Source organism: Antedon bifida, chromosome 4 (assembly GCF_963402885.1).
Source record: "Antedon bifida chromosome 4, ecAntBifi1.1, whole genome shotgun sequence".
NCBI classification, from domain to species: domain Eukaryota; kingdom Metazoa; phylum Echinodermata; class Crinoidea; order Comatulida; family Antedonidae; genus Antedon; species Antedon bifida.
In genome coordinates, this window is record NC_136229.1 from 20,763,961 (window position 1) to 20,782,330 (window position 18,370).

Consider the following 18,370-nt stretch of genomic DNA (forward strand, 5'->3'; position numbering starts at 1 on the left):
CTATCGTCACTTAATTCATCAAAAATATAATTTATGTGATTAAAATATTATTTAAATGATAGAATATAATTTATTTTGTACAACTATTGACCTAATATTACATTATTAATTTGAGGTTTTTAGGAGGAAAGGAAAGTTAGTTGTGGGCCGGATGTTTTGTTTACTTTTTATTGTTGAAAATGGCGACTTCCTCGATCGACCGTAATTTGACGAGAGGAAGGTTTGGATAGAAAAAGAATAGTATTCGATAGTTGACGTTGATCTATGACAAATTATATTAAAATATAACTAACACTTAGCCAACCTTTACACTGAAAACGCCATTTAGCCTAATCTTGCTAAGTCTAACTCTCTCTATTCTTAGGCTAGGCCCTAGGCCTACTTCTTGTGTCGAGGATTTCCCTGATTGAACGCGTTAGCTCCCGGGAACAAGTACTTGTGGGTACAAGCACATGGGCCTACAGTAGGTCGTAACTAGAGCCTAATTCTGCTGTCCTTTTGAAAGTATTGGTGCCAGATTTAAAACTGCATTACTGTACTAAGTATAATAATTAATAATATTACTAAAATAAATTTATTTTAATTTTATTTGTCAAAAAAAAGGTCTGTTACAGAAGCTGAATTTAAATCATCATGTGACAGATTAATCGATTTGCTGAAGTCAACAGACAGAATTGCAATCACCAATTTCCTTCGTAACTTCTTCCTTTCCATAAACTGCACCAAGAAACAAAGAAAGTAAATAAATGTATATTTAAACGTTGTGTCTTGTACAGTACCATATCTTCACTTCTCATTTCATTTCATTTATTTGATCAATAAAACATACATACATGATCCTATAGAAAAATGTTAGGGTAAGCTACAATGTTGGCAATTCCACACCTTTAGCAACCAGAAGCAATGGTACAGTACTGCATTCCTAGGCACATTAAATTATTAATTGATGTATTGGATATCTTTTCACAAATTGTTGTCTTATCTTTGTATATAGTTCAGCCTAACTGCCATTCTAAAGTCAAGTTAATTCTAACCACATTGATTTTTTTTAATTGTTAGTTTATCAAAACAGGTGTTGAATGTGTTGCAGCATGTCCTTCTGGAAGGGCCACCTGGCATCATCCCACTGCAGTGTGCAGCAATCCTGCAAGAGTATGGACCAACACCTGAGCTGGTCCTCGACACTTTTAACTCGCCTTCAAAAACAAAGAACACTGCCTTTATTTTTTCTGTTATATTAAATCAGGCAAGTGTGATCCTGTAGTGAGGTTAGGATTAAACTGAAAGTCGTAGATGGAATTTAAAGAATAAATAAACTATGACCTCATGTTAATTTTTCAGTTTGTGCTTGTAGTCTAAGACATTCAAATACTACTATTTTTTTTATCATCGAATAATGAATATTAATTTTATAAAGGGGAGAATATTTGGACAACTTGGTAAGCTGACAACGCAGTTTGTTCGTTGGGTGTCGACTGTTGGCTTTGAGTGCGTTATCCAAACTAGGGCACTTGGTGCACTCATTGTGATTGCTAGCTTGCACTCTGATCTTCTATCTGGAGGTAAGTTAGGTAGTGATCTTTCCATGGGTTGTGTCCTTATTCTAGTGCATTGTTTTTATTTTAAATTGCTTTTTTTTTGCTTTTCATTTCTGTTTCTAGAACAAATATATGTTGTAAGCTCACAGATTGCCGATTGGTTATCAGAGGCTAGCATTGACCAAGCTCCAAATCCTTATTCACGACGGTCAAGACGTCTGGACCAGGTCAGTTTATTTGCTATTTTCCATTGGATGGAGAGACTGTTTGTTAGCAGTGGTCTCAAATTGAAAGGTGTTTGTGGAAAGTCTTTAGACAGTTTTTGGTTTATTAAGACCCTATCGTAACAAATTGAAATTGTTTTGCAGCCTATCCCTGTGACAGAGATAGATGGGGCTGCATGTCAGGATTTTTTTACAATATTAAGCCTAAGCCAGTACTACTCCGATGACCAACTTCTCAACATCTGGAGCTTCTCGGGCCTGAAAGCTTGGCTGATAGAGGCTCACCTTAAGATTAGCAATGCTGTCCTAAGCGATTCTCCAAGGGCTAGACAAGAAACAAGAACATTTCTCAGCAAGTCCAAACTAGCTCTGATTGAAAGAACTTGTGAATACTGCTTAAGAATCATTGACCAGTCTGAGAGAAGTGGGTAATTTTACTTGGTTTTCAAATGCCTACTTTGTAATGATTCAAAAGTTTAAGAACAGAACTGTTAGTGTTATACTCATTTCAGATTCCGTACAAAAAAATCTTCTCAAATTATTTTCTCTTCATCATACAATCCTTTCATTTATCCACTATACCAAATACTTTTATTGATTTAAATCACTACTTCATAAAGTCATATCCCAAACAGCAATTTTGCAGTAGAGTTTTAAAAACATGTTATAATAAATTGTTATCAATAAGAAGTATTAAAATCTGTATGTTTTACTAGCTGCGAATCGCAACCATTGGCAGTCATCATATGGCGATTCAGGTATGATTATCAATGTTAGTTTACGGAGTCGTTTCTTGCTTTGCTGAAAATTGGAATCATTAGAAAATTATGATTTCTGCTTTTTAAGATGCTTATGCTTCCTGTGATCATTTGATTACTTTGATTATCTCATGCCTCATACAGATACAGTAGCTTTTTAAATTTGCCATTATAAACTGCTCTTGTAGTAAGTTGTGTTTCTTAACTCAATTTGCTCATTATTTGCATTTATGTGTTCAGTCAACTCTTCAGAAATCAGAATCTCTGAAAACTGGAAACACCCAACCCCAACTCCATACCATTTTGATCAAGCATGGTTTAGGAAAGGTCAACTACATTATACATACCCATTTTGTGTGTAAAATAGTTTCCACTGTACTGTTCATAACAGAGTAATTAGTGCATGGCTTTTTTGTTTTGTTAGTTGCTTCAAATTGCCTAATTAAACATTTTTTTTATCTTGTTTGATTTCAGAGCACATATAACAGTGTCAGTGACCTTACTACTTTACTTGATTTAAACTTAGGATGTTAATCACAAAGGCTAAACTGCCTCTACACAAAGCAATGTACATTAGTTAGTATAATATATTAATAAGGATAGACTAAACTTACCAAACATTTCAGCTCGCCAGTTTGTAGAAGTCCTTACTAAAGGCTGCCATTTGTCCTTTTGTAGGATCACATGACTACAAAAGCTGTTTGCCAAGTTTACAGACCTTAAAAAACTAGTTTCAAGATTGTTACTAACTTTTAAAAACTTCTGCAGTTTGTCAAAGTTTGTCACTGGTCTACACAAACTCTTGTTTGATCAAGTTGCTAGTGTAGGCTGCAAATATAGACATATCAATATTTTCTCTGAAACCTATCTTTGCAGGACCACTAAAGGTACATGACCAGGAGTTAGTAGAAGCAGTAAGTGAACATTTCTTGATGAGTACAACGTATAAGAAAACAATTTATAAACATGATAATGTCCAGATTTCTTTGTTATAAACAAACATGTTTACTTACTTTTGATAATACTGTGAGCTGTAACAATACATTTCTCATTTCAGTGTTTGGTGGAAGCTATATCAATTCTTGATGTTGTCTGTAAGCTTGACTCCTCTCTGATACCCAAGTTGTTTCCAGCGCTGAAAAGAGTCTACTCTAGAATGAGTGAAGATATTGGCCAACCTAGAGTATTATGTACAATAGTTCAGTTCTATTTGAATCATTGTAAGTTTTTAAACTAATATTAAGCTCTGTCTACACTATGAAACTAATGATGAAAAAAAGTGTGATGTGCCCAAATATGGTAGTGATAGGCCCAAATATATTAGTGATATGACATCATCATATATTTGGGCACATCACATTTTTTTGTCATAAAGTTTTATAGTGTAGACAGAGCTTTAAATAACTTTAAACTATAATATGGAGCTAGCTGGGACATCCCATCGAAAGTGATTGAGGTTGCTGTTGGAGTTATTGTTTCAGTTTGTATTGTGTTATTTTATTTGTATTGTTCATGTGAAATCCGGAATAACTTAATTGAATTGAAAGTTAGTATCAGTGTATTGGCCCTTTTTGATCCACCCATGTTTACAATTGTAAAACAATTTTCATTTTGTTTTGACTAGGTGATGCTGTTGTTTATGACCCACAAGCTGCCTTTGACCTGTTGTTTGGCAAGGCTGTTAGCATGCACTACTACGACCATGCTGTAGCATTTGATATCGTACTGCTGTGTAGAGACAACATGAAACGACTTTGTTACAAGACCAATATCCTAGAAAAATACTTTCCAAATCTTTTGAAGGCGAGTTGTTTCATTAGTATGCAAAGGAAGTTACTATAGTCTGGAAGAAATCCAACAATATGGTGAATGTAGATATTGTTTGTGAATAAACAAAAGCCTTGAGGGTGAATGATATACTGTAGGCGCATACAAATTTACATTTGAGTAACTTAAATCTTATTTTGTGAATAGATTTTAGCTTGGAATCCAAGAACATATCTACCAGAGTTCTTTGACCTTCTTCCATCATTCATGTCAACATCAACTTCCTTAGAAGTGTTGCACATTCTGCTAGATCTACCCTGCTTAAGTGCTGCATTGGAGGCTAGCCACTTAGCTGCAAAGGTGGCCAGTGATCCAGAGGCCGAGTCGAAGCTAGCTTGTGTGCAAGCATTTCAGAACCCAGATCATCGGCCTTGGTTTAATTTTATACTTCGGCAACAGAGTGGACAAGGGGATACTATTAACAGGTATAATTAGTTTTTGTAAGTGTAAAAGATAGGGTGAATGAGACAGTTTGGTGGTAGTGGAGAAAGAATAGGTAGACCTACTGCTGTAATAACTAAACAATGATGTGGATATGAAAACAAAGTGAATCTACAGAATATACCGTATTGAATTGTCTTTGTAGGCTAGAATTTCTTCATCAGTTGTTAGAAGATTTGAAGCACCATCCAAGGGTTAATATTTGCTCTCAAGGAGTACCTGTTTTACTAAGGTAGGTAATATATTGAATTTTGCTCAATAAAAAAATCCATCAGTACACCAGGTTAATACTTAACCATGAAAGAGTGAGATTAATCTAACAGCATTTCCATTTAAGGCTATATTTTGAAACTATCCTGGAGCAAGGAGACTATGCTTTATTCTGCAAACTTGTGCCAGTCATCCTGGAGAGGTCAGCACTATTATACAATACACATTCATATCACAAAGAAGTCAGAAAGTAAGTTTACAAAAGATAAGTAGAAACTTAAATAAATTATAGTAGAAAGACAAACATTGCTGCAGTTTCTATTTTTACATTCTAAACAAAATGTTGCTCTACTTCAGTGTTCTCCAGACGTCTCTGCTAAACATTTTCAAACAGAGTCCAAGTCTGGTAGTGGACTGCAAGACTGAACTAATGGAGTTTGTAGCCAGCTTGCGATACATATCCGGTAAAGAGGACTTCTTTTCCCATGTTGTATTGGTCATCGGTGAATATGTCAGTATTGGCTATAACAGGCGAAACACTGCTGATATCATTACCAAGTATTACGAGTCATTAGAAACACTCTTGTACGAAGTGTGCTTCCAGGCAGCTAGTCATGATGACCAGTGCAGTCCACGACTGGTGACTGTTATGATGTCCACTGTTGCAAAGGTACGTTTTCTGCCTTTTTATTTTCTATTCAATACAATTTCTGCCTTTACTGCAATCACTCATTTTTGATTCTAGAAATATACTAGATATTTTATATCAATGAATCAACCAATGATACTTCTCTCTTGTTTAGTTGGCATCACGTTGTCAAGACCTTATACCTCGTGTTCTGCTTTGCCTGACAAAGATCTCACAGCAGCACAAGATAATCGTTGATGATGTTGAAAATAAAATTCTTGTTAGCCGTGCTAATGAGTTAATTAACTTGCTGAAACTTCCCAAGTAAGTAAAAATTATTTATTTTTCTCACAAAAATGAAATATAATGTTAATTTACAAATCAAATATATTTGTAATCAAATTTATTCAATTTGTTTATAGTGTTGCATCATCCATTTTGAGTCCTACTCCTGGTATCGAGAATGGTCGTTGGCATAGTGATGGAAACGTATCGATACCAATACTGATAAAGACAATTAAAGAAGTCGTTCAAGTATAATCAGACCACGGCCCAACATTGGTCATTGATACTATCTTAAGCTGGACAATAGTATTGACTTTAGCAGCTGTTTAAGTTAAGCATGTGCAAGGCCTAGAAGAATTTATATATTATAATTGGAAGAGCCATGTAGAACTAATATTGACAATATATACTGTAGTTGATCATTTATTTATATACAAATGATATACATACCATGGACCTATATATGTACATACTAATAATGCAGATTTATGAGCAAAATTTTATATGAAAAGAAAATTTACTATATTTTCAAATTTATTATGTGCAATACAGAAAATAATAAAACGAATATATATATAAAAGTTATCTACTTGTGGTTCACAGATCTGTCATCATAACCTCACAATGGATCCGGTGTCTAATATAACATGTATGGGAATCAATACACTTACATTTTTGGTCGACCATGTCCATAATTGATGATATATACGCTGTAAAGTATAACTACCTCAATCTATAAGGCCAGTTTACCTACAAAGGTGGTCAAAATGTGACGTTGTGTAACATTTGATATCAATTCAAAATCAACCATAGCAAATTAACAATGGGAAACTGCAACAAATAGTTAAGAACAGAGTACAGTAATCCGTTTCTACGGGCCAAAGCCATTTAATGTTGAAAAGAGGACTGGAGAGGATTTACCAATTGGCTGACTTTACAACTTTTAACACGGTACTGCTGTATGTACATACAATAAATGAAGAGTGTATGGTCAACATATAATAAACTACAGTATTATTTATAGACTAAAAATTAAGTAATCTAGTTTGCGGGAAAGTTATCACTTTTTCTTCTTTCCCTTCATTCGTTTTCTCACTCCTATTGTCTCTTCACTATCATCTAAGTTTTTCCTTTTCCCTTTCTTCTCATCCTTTTCCTTCATTTCCTATGTAAGAGACAAAGAAGACATAAAGCAGCTGAATGTATGTCTCCTTTTTCATTTATATAAGTATAGTACTGTATTGGCATATTTATATAACAACCTTAGAGCAGAAGAATTTGATCCAGAGCTCTTTATTTCATGAATGAAGTATGAAGTGAACTTACAATTTTGGCATATCTCTGGGCTTCATTTACCCGCTCCATTAGCATCATCACCTCTTCCTCTTCTGTCTTAAACAATGGTAACTTTTTTCCTATTAACTGTTCTATTCTTTGATATAACTCCACATCATATCTATAAGTAAAACAGATTATTTTAGCTAGAGTGAGGATTGATATGATGTGAGGCCCATTACAATATTCATCAGTGGTAGACATTGGTAAAAATAAATCAATGTTTACAAGTATGTACTCACTGTGTTACAAATGTTATCGCTTTGCCAGACCTTCCTGCTCTTGCCGTTCGACCAACTCTATGTATATAATCCTTTAAGAGAGTAATACATAATCAATATTAGGAATCTTGTGTTTAATACCTAGTTTCTAGAGCCCTTGACTCCAGCCTATTAAATGTTGCACAGGTTCTGGGGAAACCCCTAAGCGTAGATGAAATAATTGAATGCAAGAGGAATAGCTTGGAAATGTTAACTTCACAGCTACAGCTTACAGCTACAGAAACTTCCTATAAAGTGATTAATTTATTAAATCCTTACTTTTGAATGTGTTGGTATATCAAAGTTGATGACACAGTCTACATGAGGGATATCTAGACCTCTACTTGCGACATCTGTGGCAATTAATATTGACCTCATTTTGCCTTTGAATTTATTCAACATACCAAGTCTTTTTGACTGAAAATAAAAAAAAAAATATTTATATTTCAAAATATGTGTTGTACTCAATAAACATCTTATGATAATAAAAATTGTAATAATACCTGGCTCATTTGTCCATGTAATGGGATAGCCATTAGTCCAAGGTTTCGCAGCATCAGAGCAACACGCTGTGTGTTATTGCATGTACTACAAAATATCAGCGTTGAATTCCCAGCTAACTCGTTCAGAATTGACACCAAATAACAGTCCTTAACAAGACAAAATGGAAAAACCAAGATCAGATACATTTTCACTTTACTGCACAAGAAAACAACCAAAAAATGAATATGATATTTTGTGATACTGTTTTAACAATGGCAGAAATAAATGCGACACCGAACTATAATGAAATGTGCTTTTAAATTATGATGATAATACTTATAATATTGTAACAAACTATGAAAGTGTGTAAACTTATATTTATACCACAGTATTGTACTATATAGTACCTTATGCTTAGCTGGTATAAATAAGTAGCTTTGCTGGAGTTTATCAACTGTCTGGTATTTTGTGGACACTTCAACCTTGACTGGTTCTTGTAATGAAGCGCGCTGCAACTTGGCAACCTAAACAATTGAGACAGTAGTTAATGGCCATAATAACACAAAACAAAAATGTATGCAAACTATAAATGAATATGGAAATATGATGATTAAAAGTTTCAAACCTTTTTTGTCATTGTAGCTGAGAACAGGTAAGTATGCCTCTGTTTGGGAATCACTTTTAATATTTTGTTCAATTCTTCTTCAAAGTCCATATTCAAAATACGGTCTGCCTCGTCCATAACCAGGTACTTGAGTGCCCTCAAGTTAAAACCTTTGGTGTTTTCTAAATGATCTACTAGTCTTCCAGGAGTAGCTACAGAAAACAAAATAGAGCGTTAAAGTACAAACAATTTAATTCAATATTAATTATTAAGACTGATCATAACTGCCTACCTATGACAATGTGAGGTTTCTTGGCCAATTGCAAGGACTGTGTCATCATATCAATTCCACCAATCACTACAGCTGTAAGTAAAAAGATTATTTTTAGCAATCAATTCATGTTTTAACCAGTGGTCAGCATTACTAGGCCTACTCTTCTTTCATTTTTTATACTCATTTGTTGAACAAATCTGATAAGTTTGTTGAAAACCACTTAAACAGCCTTACCACAAGTTACACCAATATTACTCCCTAGCGCTTCAAACTGCTCAGAAATCTGGAAAGCTAACTCTCGTGTTGGCGTCAGCACAAGAGCAAATAACCGCTGAGGTGTGTCCAACAGTGCCTGTAGTATTGGCAGAGCAAATGCTGCTGTTTTACCAGAGCCGGTTTCTGCAAGTCCTATCACATCTTTTCCTGTACAAAGAAAAAAAAAGAAAATAATATTAATCAGATAATACTGCACTATGAGTCTTTATAATAATGTTGTTTGACATGCTTACAATATTATAACTAACCCTGTAAAGCAACTGGTATCGCTTCTCGCTGAATCTTTGTTGGAACTTTCCATTTCAATTGTTCACATGATTCGCAAAGAACATCAACAAGACCCTAAATAGTTACAAAATAAGTTATATAGTAACATTTTGAAAAAAGTAGCAATTATTAATTAAAAATAAAAATAGTCTACTTACGATAATAAATTGACAAAATATATAATGAAAGAGAATCGATCCATAAAAGAAAAGTAGAACACAACAATTCGAACAATTGTAATTGCCCTTGAATAGTTAGGCCAGACGCCTAGTAAGTTCCATATACAACCACAGTGCACGACCACGCTAGGTAGGCTCCCGGCTACCTTGCTTACTTTACTTACTATTCTAGAGAGGAGGCCTAGCCTTTATATTCACAGTTTTATCTGGATTAATTGATACAGACTACTTTAAATTATATTCATTGCGTAGTTAATATTATATTATTATTAAAAACTAACCAAAGAACTAAATGTCACGTCATCTTTCGATGTTTTTTCATCTACAATATCCTCGACATGTGTGTCGCTGGAACTACTCGGCGCAGCCATTTTTTTGTGTGGTTTTTAAACTCGATCAACTTTCGTAGAAGCACGCCCTCTACAACTAATGACAACCTGACGTACACATGAGTCGCTCTCTCTCGCGCAAGTTGAACGAGTTGAACTGGAGCAGAGTTGTAAAACTTGGGCCTAGGGCTTAGCTTTTTTGTCATAAACGTAACGAAATATAAACTACGATGAGTAAAGTTAAACACCTTGATCTTATATTGCAGTTATCACTGATAACGTTCATGGAGGTTTATCTGTATTTTAACGAATTATACAGCCTCATGTTTGTAACTATTTTGTTTTTATACATGGCTTCTGGTTTTCGAATAGCCCGTTCTGGATCCCAGGCCTGTATAATTGTCCTGGGAGATATAGGGAGGAGTCCGCGTATGCAGTACCATGCACTGTCATTTGCTAAGCTCAAGTTTGATGTAGATATAGTAGGATATGGAGGTAAATGCATTTGAAATAATTAATTAGGCCTAGGATAAATTGTGTATGACTTTCTTTGTTTTTTGTGGGTGCGACTACGACTTTTCTTTGTGGCAAAATCATTAAATTTAAAGAGCAAAGGAATTATTGGATCCTGACCATCAATCATTATTTGTCTAGAAACACAAACTCAAATCGCAAAAAAATGGTTTGAATCTTAAATTAAATTATCTTTAAATTTTTCCTACAAAAGTCGGACATAATAAAATGTGGACTGGAATAAATAACCAGATTTTTTGCATCTTTTCTTTTAATTCATTTTTTATTTTCTAGGTTCAATTCCACATCCAGATATTGTAAACAATACAAGTATCAAGAGGCATATACTACGTGAACCACCAAAACTTCCACATTGTAAGACTAGAGCAATATAAAAAATAAACGTACAATTGTGATAAATTACAGTATTTGTTAAACACTTTTAAATCACATGCTTACTATTGTTTTAATGAAAAATATAACTGCATTTTTTCATTCCCAGTTTTACCAAAGATTTTCCAGTATGTCATCAAGGTGCTCTTTCAAGTCTGCCAATTGTTTTTTGTGCTTTTCTTCAATATCAAATGGCCGTCACATATCATGGTGCAGGTGAGAGAAAAACAAACAAATGTAGAAAGAAAGATTGTAGACTAGCAGTATCTTTTTATAATAAGCTGTAATACATAGTATATTTAAATATTATGTTTGTTTTCTTTCGCAGAATCCTCCTTCAATACCAACATTGCTTGTTGCATGGTTTGTTCGTTTAATCTACGGTAGTAAATACATCATTGATTGGCATAACTATGGTTACACAATCCTAGGATTGAGCGTGGGTAGTCGGAATCCTCTGGTCAGATTTGCTAAATGGTAAAATTACTCTTTGGGATTTTTACTAAGGTCAATTCTAGAACTAGTCTTTGCAGTGTTGTAGCAATATTATTTGTTGTGACAAATACAGCTCAACAGTATTTTAAGCTACACTATCAAACTTTATGTGACAAAAAAAGTGTGCCCAACTATGGTAGTGATGACATCATCATGTCCATATACAGTATGAGCACATCACATTTTTTGTGATAAGTCTAATTCATCTTATTGTTTTTTAAGGTTTGAGAAATTCTTTGGTAGAAAAGCTGATGGTCATTTTTGTGTTACAAATGCAATGAAAGAAGATTTACAGAAAAACTGGTCAATCAAAGCATGTACACTCTATGACCGCCCACCAGAGATCTTCAAAGAAACGCCACTAAAACAAAAGCATGAGGTTAGTTAATCATGGCGCATGTTCCATCGTTAAACGTTCTGTTCATATTATTTCCTTTCTTATGCTTTTGCAAAGACAACCTCATTAGGTATGCAAAAATTCCTTGATCTAATTGTTCTTTATTAATATTTACCACAGTTGTTCCTTAAGCTTTCTGAAGATTACTTTGGCTTTGGTGATGGCAGCACCAGAGGCATCAAGACCGCATTCACTGAGGACACTAGATCATCTGGTGTAGTAGAGAAATCAGACAGACCAGCGTTAGTGATCAGCAGTACAAGCTGGACAGAGGATGAAGACTTCTCCATACTGCTTGGAGCACTTGAATGTAAGACGACTACAAATACTCAATGGTGGTAATATTCTTAACCTGACAGTACTCCAAATGTGACTTCATCATTATGGATCAAAAAGGCTAAATATCCTCAGGGCACACCCTCTTGCCACAGAATCAGCAATGCGCCGTTTGAGTACAAATTTTTCAGGTTTTTAGCTTTATGTCAATAAATTACCCATTTTTCTACCAAGTAACCATATGTTTTTACCATAGTATATGAGAAAGCAAAAATAGCCGGTGGAAAGTCTAGCCATCTACCAAACCTAGTTTGTGCTATCACTGGCAAAGGGCCACAGAAGAAATTTTACCAACAAGAAATTGCTAAAAAGGACTTCAAACACATCAATATATGTACACCCTGGCTAGCTGCGGAAGAATATCCCCTATTATTAGGTATGTGATTGCAAAGAAGAAGTGTCTTTCATTCTGTAACATTAGATTATAGTACAATGGATCAATCATGGAGCAATCAATCAATTTTTTTTAATGTTTTTTCCAGCTTTAATTGTTCCATGTATTTTTTTAAACTAGGTTCTGCTGACATTGGTGTGTGTCTGCATACATCATCAAGTGGTCTAGATCTTCCAATGAAAGTGGTTGACATGTTTGGTTGTGGTCTTCCAGTCTGTGCTATCGATTTTAATTGGTAAGTTAAACCCAACAATGTTGACTAACTTTTCTTGAATTACTTCATTCCAGTCTCGTATTAATTTTGTTTTGTTCCGTCTTATTTTAGTTTGGACGAGTTGGTGAAGCATAACGAAAACGGATTGATTTTCAAAACCGAAGCAGAACTTGCCGAGCAGCTACAGGTAAAGGGAATTAATGATGCGTATAAGATTTGTTGCCCTTACCTTTCTGTATTTCACCACCTTGAGTATTGTATATAACTGTTCCTCCATTATATAACATCACATTTGACTAAGCCATTTTTTTTGTTCCAATTGCTATACTGTATATAAATATTCTTATTTTTGCAGATACTTCTGAGAGGTTTTCCAGAAAAACAGAACAAATTGAAGACATTTCGTGAGAACCTGAAATCTTTCCAAGCTTATCGTTGGCAAGAAAGCTGGACTGACAAAGTCAAGCCCACCCTTTATATATGATTGAAAATGCAAATCAACTTATTATTAATTGATAATATTGGACCAACTATCTACTGTTCATGTTGGCAGGAAAGCTGGACTGACACAGTCAAGGCCGCCCTTTATGTATGATTGAAAATGCAAATCAACTTATTATTAATTCATAATATTGGACCAACTATCTACTGTTCATTAGGTATAAATTAGGAGGAGAATAACATTAAATTAACTGCAATGGAAAGTGTCTCTGGCCAGATTCGAACCAGTGACTTCATCCATACTGTTTATACTCCAAACCTCTACAGTATTATTATTTCTCATTCCTCAATGTGCAATGTTTATTACAAGTATTGAGCAAAGCTTACAGTAAAGAGCAAGTATATGACATCCAAGAGATAAAAATGTACACATTTTCCTGGTTTGAAACTTGCCATTATAATACTGTACATTGAGAAATGTAACCTAGGATTTACTATTTAACTTATGTGTAGCACTCAAAGAATGCTTTTAATAATTAATTTCTCAATTTCTATTGAATTTAATATTTTATACAATTTGATGGTTTTGTGGCAAGTAATGTTGCATAATAAATAAATTTTACCAATAAATGAATTAATTGCCTCATTGAGGTAGATGTCCTGAAGAGTGATTATTTGAATTAAAAACAATTTTTACTTATAAATTAGGTTTTATTTTTTGTTTCTGTACATATTGTATATATATTGTAGTTCATACAGTTTTTACCTTATACTGGCAGACGCTGATGAATTGGTCACCAATATCTATCTAAAACAAAAGAATTATTTAATATAACTGTACGCAATACTGCACAAGTATTTTCCTTTTTTACACTTTGTTTCATACAATATTTATTTAGTATCTAAATTAAATTTTTACATTCAAAACAATTATTATTTATTGTAGGCTATATACCTCTGAGTAAATTTGCATGAAAGGTTTTTTGTCGGTTATCCAAACCTGAAAAATGAATATTGTATATGAAAAAGATTCCTATCGGGTTCTGAGAGTAAGTGCATGAAGATGGAAGCTATTCAAATAAATAACAATTTTTGTTTATACTTTTTACTATAATATACAGTAATAATAATATACATAGCAGAATTCTATGAAGATACTGTTTTTTCTATGCTAGCTCTCTATACAAGATCAGAATAATTAATCACCAATTCGGCATCTATAATACTGCCCATTAGACTTTGTTACAGACGCGTATTGTGTTAAATTTTTGACCGTGTTCAACCTACCAATACGGTATATTTGGTCTCTGTGTGGTGTGGATGTTATTGCGCGACGTTTGGAAATTCCGTTGTCGCTGGATTTTTCCCATCAAATTGCTCAGGCAAGTGGTTGTTTTGTTTTGCATATCTTCATTTATTCTTAAAGTTTACGACGTTAAGATACTACCTGTGTAACCTTATACAGTTCTGTCTCTGTGTTAAGCTCTAGGCCTAGGCTAACTAGACCTACTAACTAGCTCACTAACTGAGGGTTTTTAGTTAGGCAGAGCCAGCACAGGCAATATTTGCCTGATCTTGTTGGCCTATTCTATACACGTGGCAAAACTTCACTGACCCTCCACACTGATCTCTAACCAGAGAGATACACTCGACCTTCTCTAACTAACTCTAGATTAACTTTATATTAGTTCCTGCAGTTTTGTGCTGATTTTGACGAATAGCAAGTATGGAGTATAAAATATTAATAAAAATATAATAAAATTTTTAAACAGTATAAAAAGAAGTAAATAAATAAAAAGTTCACTTACAATATTTTTTTCTTTCAGATTAGTTCATGACGAGTATACAATTCTAAAAATAAAGATGAAGAGAGCCAAAATTCCAGATGTGTTCAAAACTAAAAAGAGACCGAGAATTCAAAGTCAGACATCCGAGGATTGGGGCGATGAAGCTGCTGGTACTATTCTGCACAAATAATATTCAATCAGTAGTTTCATTTAAAAATATTTCTGTCATTACAATATTAATCTGTTTCCATTTGATTCAGAAATTAAAAAATGTAATCTTTCTTAGATTCAACGGTGCCATCGGACTGCCATGCAGCATTGATGTACTTGCATTCACTTGTCAACACAGATGGCTTAGCAGGACGCCTACCACCAATTATTCTAAAACATCAACTTTACAATGTGATGACGAATAGGACGCTAGTTGATAAACAAGTGGTAAGACTCTTCTGAAAAGAAATATTTGTTTCTTTTGGTCAATGCAAATTCTACATAATCTATCATTAATATGGGTACTTACACACTGATCCCCAGTTAGCGATGATGGTGTATCCCCATACTCCGGTTTGGGTGCTAGCTTGGTGTTTTTGTCTTTTTGTTCTCCTCCTTTTGTTTTCCACTCTTTCTATTGCCGAGTGCATAGAGACATCGTTTATTTGAGCTATATAAACTAATAAATATATTATTATTATTATTATTATGACATATATGATACTACAGATACAGATCTTTTATTGTCATACAATAAAATTTGTCTTGTTGTTGTTCGATATTGTTTTATATATTTCTTTCTCCCCTTAGAATGAGCTCAGAGATACCAAAGAAATAAAACTTTTAAATTTGGGAACACGGCCAGATGAATTTAGCATTGTGTTCACTAAAGACTATGTTGAACATGTTAACAAACATTTATCAGATAAACCGATCATCAAAAGATTCTTGAGCAGTGTAGTGGAGAAAACCAATAGTGTTAGTGTTGACAAACAGATGTTGGTTGAGCATCTTGAATTTAAAGATGAAGAAATTACGTAAGAAAATTTGGTTTCAACTAGGTTAGCGTTAGTGGGACCCTATTTACATGCAAAATAATTTACATATTACAGGTGACAAATTAAGTGCAAACTAAAATTTAGTTCTTATTGGATGCAATGCAAGTAGACGCAACACAAGTGAGTTGACCAATCACCAGTTTGGGTTAACCATCGGTTTGTGATTGGTCAAATTACATTCGCTAGGGCCGTAGCCACCAGTATGGTTGGTAAGGTTACAACTTGACCACTTTTTCACAGAAAAACCCAGTGGCTTGCACAGAGATTGTTCCCTTTTATTGCAAAAAACCGGACCACTTTATTTCTTGTGGCTACATCCCTGGCTTGCGTCCAAATGAGAAACAAGCCTATAGGCCTATATTAATAATAATCAAATTATTTTTATTTTGTTTTATACTACATTAGTGAACTTGTTAATGGCGGTGTTTTAAATGTAAGAGATTTTGGCAGTTGGTGGATTGCATTGCCTGGTGCTGGTTTCTTTATTCGCCATTTCACAAAGGGTTTGTTATTTTTCTTGTCATCATATTCCTCTTTTGTTGCAATTTCAATTGAAGAAAGTATTAAAAAAAAAATATAGTCTATACATTGTTGTTTTAAATTGTATTTTCTTCCACAGGACGTGATGCAATTCTGCGAACAATAAGGAATTCAAAATATAAACAAATTCTGTTGAGGGTAAGATATTTTCTAGTTCAGTTAACTCTCCCAATACCGGAGACCTTTGGGCTGGCCAAATATGTCTGGTTTTCCAGAAACTCCGATATTCGGAATGTGTTTTTAATGGTAAAAATGAATTATGGACTGTTTAAACTGCAAGAAAAGTCTGGTTTTTGGAGAGTTTCTGGTTTTCAGAGAGTCTGGTATTGGGAGAGTTGACTGTATATACTTCTTCTTCTTCTATATACTTCTTTAATTTTACATATTTATTTATTTACACATCCACTACTAATATATTATATATATACTATTCTTATTTTAATAATATTTTTAGGACTTAGAAACTAAAGACTTAAAAGCAACAAAAACATTAGGAATGAAATATCACATAGAAGAAATACTGGGAAGCGGTGCTGTTACCAAGTAAGCAAACACTTATCTTACTTCTCATTATTAGATCCAACCATTTTTATAAACAGAATTGTTGTTTTTTCAGTAATTTTCCCTTCGATTTAAATATGTTATATTTTATTTTCAGAATCGATACCACATCTGGACTAATGCTTAGAATCGATAGGTAACATGGGAGGAGTTTAGGAGGTTTCCTTAAATGTTTTGATTTAGTACACAGAACCCTACAATAAAATTGTCACTTTTTGCAACATTTTGTTAAATTAGAAATGTATCAGAAATATATAATTATGATAAAATATAATAAATTATTCATACATCCAGTAGCTACTGACTATTTAAAGCCTTTCTCTTGATAATAGATATAGATAATGTTTTTGGTTATGTCATTGTATTTAAAGAAGATAGAAGATATTGAATTTTATTTGGCGGTGCTCGATTGTAAACTTTTTATATGACTGTATATATCATATTATAATATATATAATTATAATAAAATTATGAGAGTTATTGGTTATATTGTTACTTTTTTAATTTGTCATCTGTTGTGTTATTGTTTAATATCATTTTAGTCAACTACTGTATTACCAAAATTACTGTAGTGGACAAATGACTGTCCTACTTTAAAGCTCTGTCTACACTATCAACTTTATGTGACAAAAAAAATGTGATGTGACCATAATATGGACATGATGATATCATATCACTACCATATTTGGGCACATCACACTTTTTTTGTCAAACTAATTTGATAGTGTAGACAGTGCTTAATACTTGTGTCAAATACGTTGAGGCTCATCCTATTGATTTACTTTGCTATTATGTTGATACATTTTACTTGATAATTTTAATCTTGAATGCAGTCCTCTTGTTAGATACTGCATAAAATAATCCTCCCTGGATACAGTATGTCTGATACCTGATGGGTCCATCTATACTAATGATGAGTTCAACAAATATATGAATACATACTACAACCATGGAGGACTCCATGCTACAACTGACAGCATCTCAAGAGGATAGGCCTACTGTACAAAACACCATACAGTATCATTCAATGTGCAGTGCTACCATTATTCACAATTAATGAAGATATAGAAAATTGCCTAGGCCTTAGGATAAAATCCTACAACATGAAACATTTTGTATACACAAAACTACACAAACGAGTGTGAAACATGACATTATACCCAAATCTGCATCTGACAACAACTATAGACCCATGTTCGGCTGGCATTGACTCTGCTTAAGTTCTTCTGTTTCTGCTACCAACAAGCATTACCTGGACAAAAAGAATTCGTATCATAGATAAATTAAAATTATTATACAATTGCAAAAACAATTGTTAATTGTTTTTAATAA

General features: G+C 33.7%; 4 protein-coding genes across 5 annotated transcripts; 3 read left to right on the forward strand and 1 right to left on the reverse strand.

Annotated features, from left to right (window-relative positions):
- The first annotated feature begins 179 nt into the window (after positions 1–179).
- On the forward strand, positions 180–6,219 carry LOC144841177 (AP-5 complex subunit zeta-1-like). The gene is made up of 16 exons (XM_078697398.1): positions 180–220; positions 604–738; positions 1,060–1,246; positions 1,418–1,562; positions 1,662–1,765; positions 1,907–2,186; positions 2,479–2,520; positions 3,397–3,434; positions 3,578–3,740; positions 4,145–4,323; positions 4,495–4,772; positions 4,934–5,020; positions 5,126–5,248; positions 5,356–5,668; positions 5,802–5,950; positions 6,049–6,219. Exons 1-16 carry the CDS (start codon positions 180–182, stop codon positions 6,164–6,166), a joined length of 2,382 nt encoding a protein of 793 aa, XP_078553524.1. The 3' UTR covers positions 6,167–6,219.
- An 88-nt stretch (positions 6,220–6,307) lies between these two features.
- On the reverse strand, positions 6,308–10,091 carry LOC144841179 (putative ATP-dependent RNA helicase DDX47). Its single transcript, XM_078697400.1, has 11 exons — positions 9,871–10,091; positions 9,392–9,485; positions 9,102–9,290; positions 8,886–8,957; positions 8,615–8,805; positions 8,397–8,513; positions 8,010–8,156; positions 7,786–7,923; positions 7,489–7,559; positions 7,238–7,367; positions 6,308–7,076 (listed from the first exon to the last, which is right to left on the reverse strand). Exons 1-11 carry the CDS (start codon positions 9,958–9,960, stop codon positions 6,972–6,974), a joined length of 1,344 nt encoding a protein of 447 aa, XP_078553526.1. The 5' UTR covers positions 9,961–10,091; the 3' UTR covers positions 6,308–6,971.
- Positions 10,092–10,148: 57 nt separating this feature from the next.
- On the forward strand, positions 10,149–13,731 carry LOC144841178 (chitobiosyldiphosphodolichol beta-mannosyltransferase-like). The gene is made up of 10 exons (XM_078697399.1): positions 10,149–10,413; positions 10,726–10,806; positions 10,934–11,040; positions 11,153–11,301; positions 11,542–11,698; positions 11,837–12,026; positions 12,249–12,428; positions 12,567–12,681; positions 12,772–12,847; positions 13,016–13,731. The coding sequence occupies exons 1-10, from the start codon at positions 10,149–10,151 to the stop codon at positions 13,142–13,144; spliced, it is 1,449 nt and encodes a 482-aa protein (XP_078553525.1). The 3' UTR covers positions 13,145–13,731.
- Positions 13,732–14,406: 675 nt separating this feature from the next.
- LOC144840217 (winged helix repair factor 1-like) lies at positions 14,407–17,523 on the forward strand. 2 transcript variants are annotated; one of them, XM_078695955.1, is made up of 8 exons: positions 14,407–14,483; positions 14,928–15,058; positions 15,175–15,326; positions 15,690–15,916; positions 16,343–16,440; positions 16,557–16,615; positions 16,932–17,020; positions 17,136–17,523. In XM_078695955.1, the coding sequence occupies exons 1-8, from the start codon at positions 14,422–14,424 to the stop codon at positions 17,176–17,178; spliced, it is 861 nt and encodes a 286-aa protein (XP_078552081.1). In that variant the 5' UTR covers positions 14,407–14,421; the 3' UTR covers positions 17,179–17,523. The 2 variants fall into 2 exon arrangements, with proteins under 2 accessions (XP_078552081.1, XP_078552082.1); XM_078695956.1 differs by having other exon boundaries at positions 14,421–14,490; positions 14,933–15,058.
- The last annotated feature ends 847 nt before the right edge of the window (positions 17,524–18,370 follow it).